The 1,576-nt window shown below is 53.9% G+C and overlaps 1 protein-coding gene across 1 annotated transcript; it reads left to right on the top strand.

The window, feature by feature from the left end:
• Positions 1-981: 981 nt before the first annotated feature.
• Positions 982-1,536, top strand: SDRG_08507 (hypothetical protein; the record flags this gene model as incomplete). Its single annotated transcript, XM_008614397.1, has 1 exon — positions 982-1,536. The coding sequence occupies one exon, from the start codon at positions 982-984 to the stop codon at positions 1,465-1,467; it is 486 nt and encodes a 161-aa protein (XP_008612619.1). The 3' UTR covers positions 1,468-1,536.
• Positions 1,537-1,576: the final 40 nt, after the last annotated feature.

Below are 1,576 nucleotides of genomic sequence, written 5' to 3'. Positions count from 1 at the left end.
AGCTAGCCGATGGATCGTAGCAAGTGAAGCGAACAATCATATGTTACTGACGTACTGCAAATGGATGGCGTCGTGGACTCTGAAACCGGCTCGGCATACCACTTACACTGGTATACCATACTACCGACAGTCGTAGTGATATCGAAAGCGCTGCATGCATGTGCTATACATCGGATGTGATTTGGTTTCGTGTACGCCCGTGATCTATCGAGCATGATTTGCAATTTTGTGGGATCTCTGAGGCCTCATTGGCTCAGCGCAAAGCAAGAAAACATATGTCTGAAGCCGATAACAGTGTTTACTACCATATGTTCCGAGACAGGACCATTGTCCAGGACGCGTGTGCACCGCACATGGCCGGGCGACGTTCGATGCGGAGAGCGATCTTGCATCGAAGCCATTCGATCGTCATTACCACCTTCTTCGCGGACGGTCCAACGTGGGATCATGCGATGACAGAGTCAGATGTGATGATGGCGAGGAATCCTAGCCAGTTTCGTGCGTACCACCGACGTGTCATGTCGATGGCACGCTACGGATTCCAAAAACGTTGACAACTACAGACTCGAATGGGGCTCGTCGTGTTGGCACCGTTGCGCCAACTTGTGTCCCATTTTGCTTTCCGGTACCGTCTCCGGATGTTCATGGCCGGGAACTTGTAGTGTTCAACCACTGCAAATATCAACATGAACGAGCACACCATCGCTTTCAACTGATTTTGGGCAACAGAATTACCGTGTGTTTCCATCGAATGCCACAAAGTTGGTCCGCGTCATTGCGTCAAGGGGAATGTCGGACATATACCACTGTGAGCCATGGCGTCTGGAAACAACGACCTACTCAAGAGTCGAAAACGTCGGGCCACGCGCCACATGTGGTGGCGAGTCGAGGCATTTGTGCAGCCCGCTCACAAACCAACTTTCTATCTTCCCCAAGATGCTCCCGTCCGTCTCGACGCTTCTCTCTCTCGCCATTGCCAGCATGATGGTGGTATGCAACTCTGCCTCGGCCCTTCGAGCAACCAGCCCGGACGACTGGATCACCAAGTTCACCAAAGACAACGGCTGCGCGCTCTTTGGCTTTGCAGGCTGCTCGTACTGCACCCAAGCCAAGGCCTTCTTCAAGTCCAAAGGTGCGCACTTTGGCTATTGTGACATTCAAGACTCGTCAACGACTCCGACGGGCCAAGAGATCTACCGCGCCCTCGAGAGTCGCACGCATCAGGACACGGTGCCCAACATTTGGCTCGGCGGCAAGTTCATCGGCGGCCTGGACGCGTTAAAGAAGCTGGAAAGCAGTGGTCGTCTGGACGCTGCGCTGGCGGTGGCTGGCTGCACCAACAAGCCGACGGCCAAGCCCTCGACCAAACCCACGGTCAAGCCCACGCGCAAACCGTCAACCAAGCCAACGACCAAGCCCGGAACGCAGCCCACAGTCCAGCACAACGGAACCTTGTCGGACGCGTAGACGACGTTCCACGTGTTTGTGTTTGCACTTGTGACGTGACGCCTTCGCGCCTTGGTGTAAATGTCTTTCATCATGTCAATAATCAATGAACTAAGTTCTCAGTTCGATC

The sequence above is a fragment of the Saprolegnia diclina genome (genome assembly GCF_000281045.1).
Source record: "Saprolegnia diclina VS20 unplaced genomic scaffold supercont1.26, whole genome shotgun sequence".
Classification (NCBI taxonomy): domain Eukaryota; phylum Oomycota; class Saprolegniomycetes; order Saprolegniales; family Saprolegniaceae; genus Saprolegnia; species Saprolegnia diclina.
Note: the sequence above shows the minus strand (reverse complement) of the source record. Positions and strands in the feature narration are given on the sequence as shown.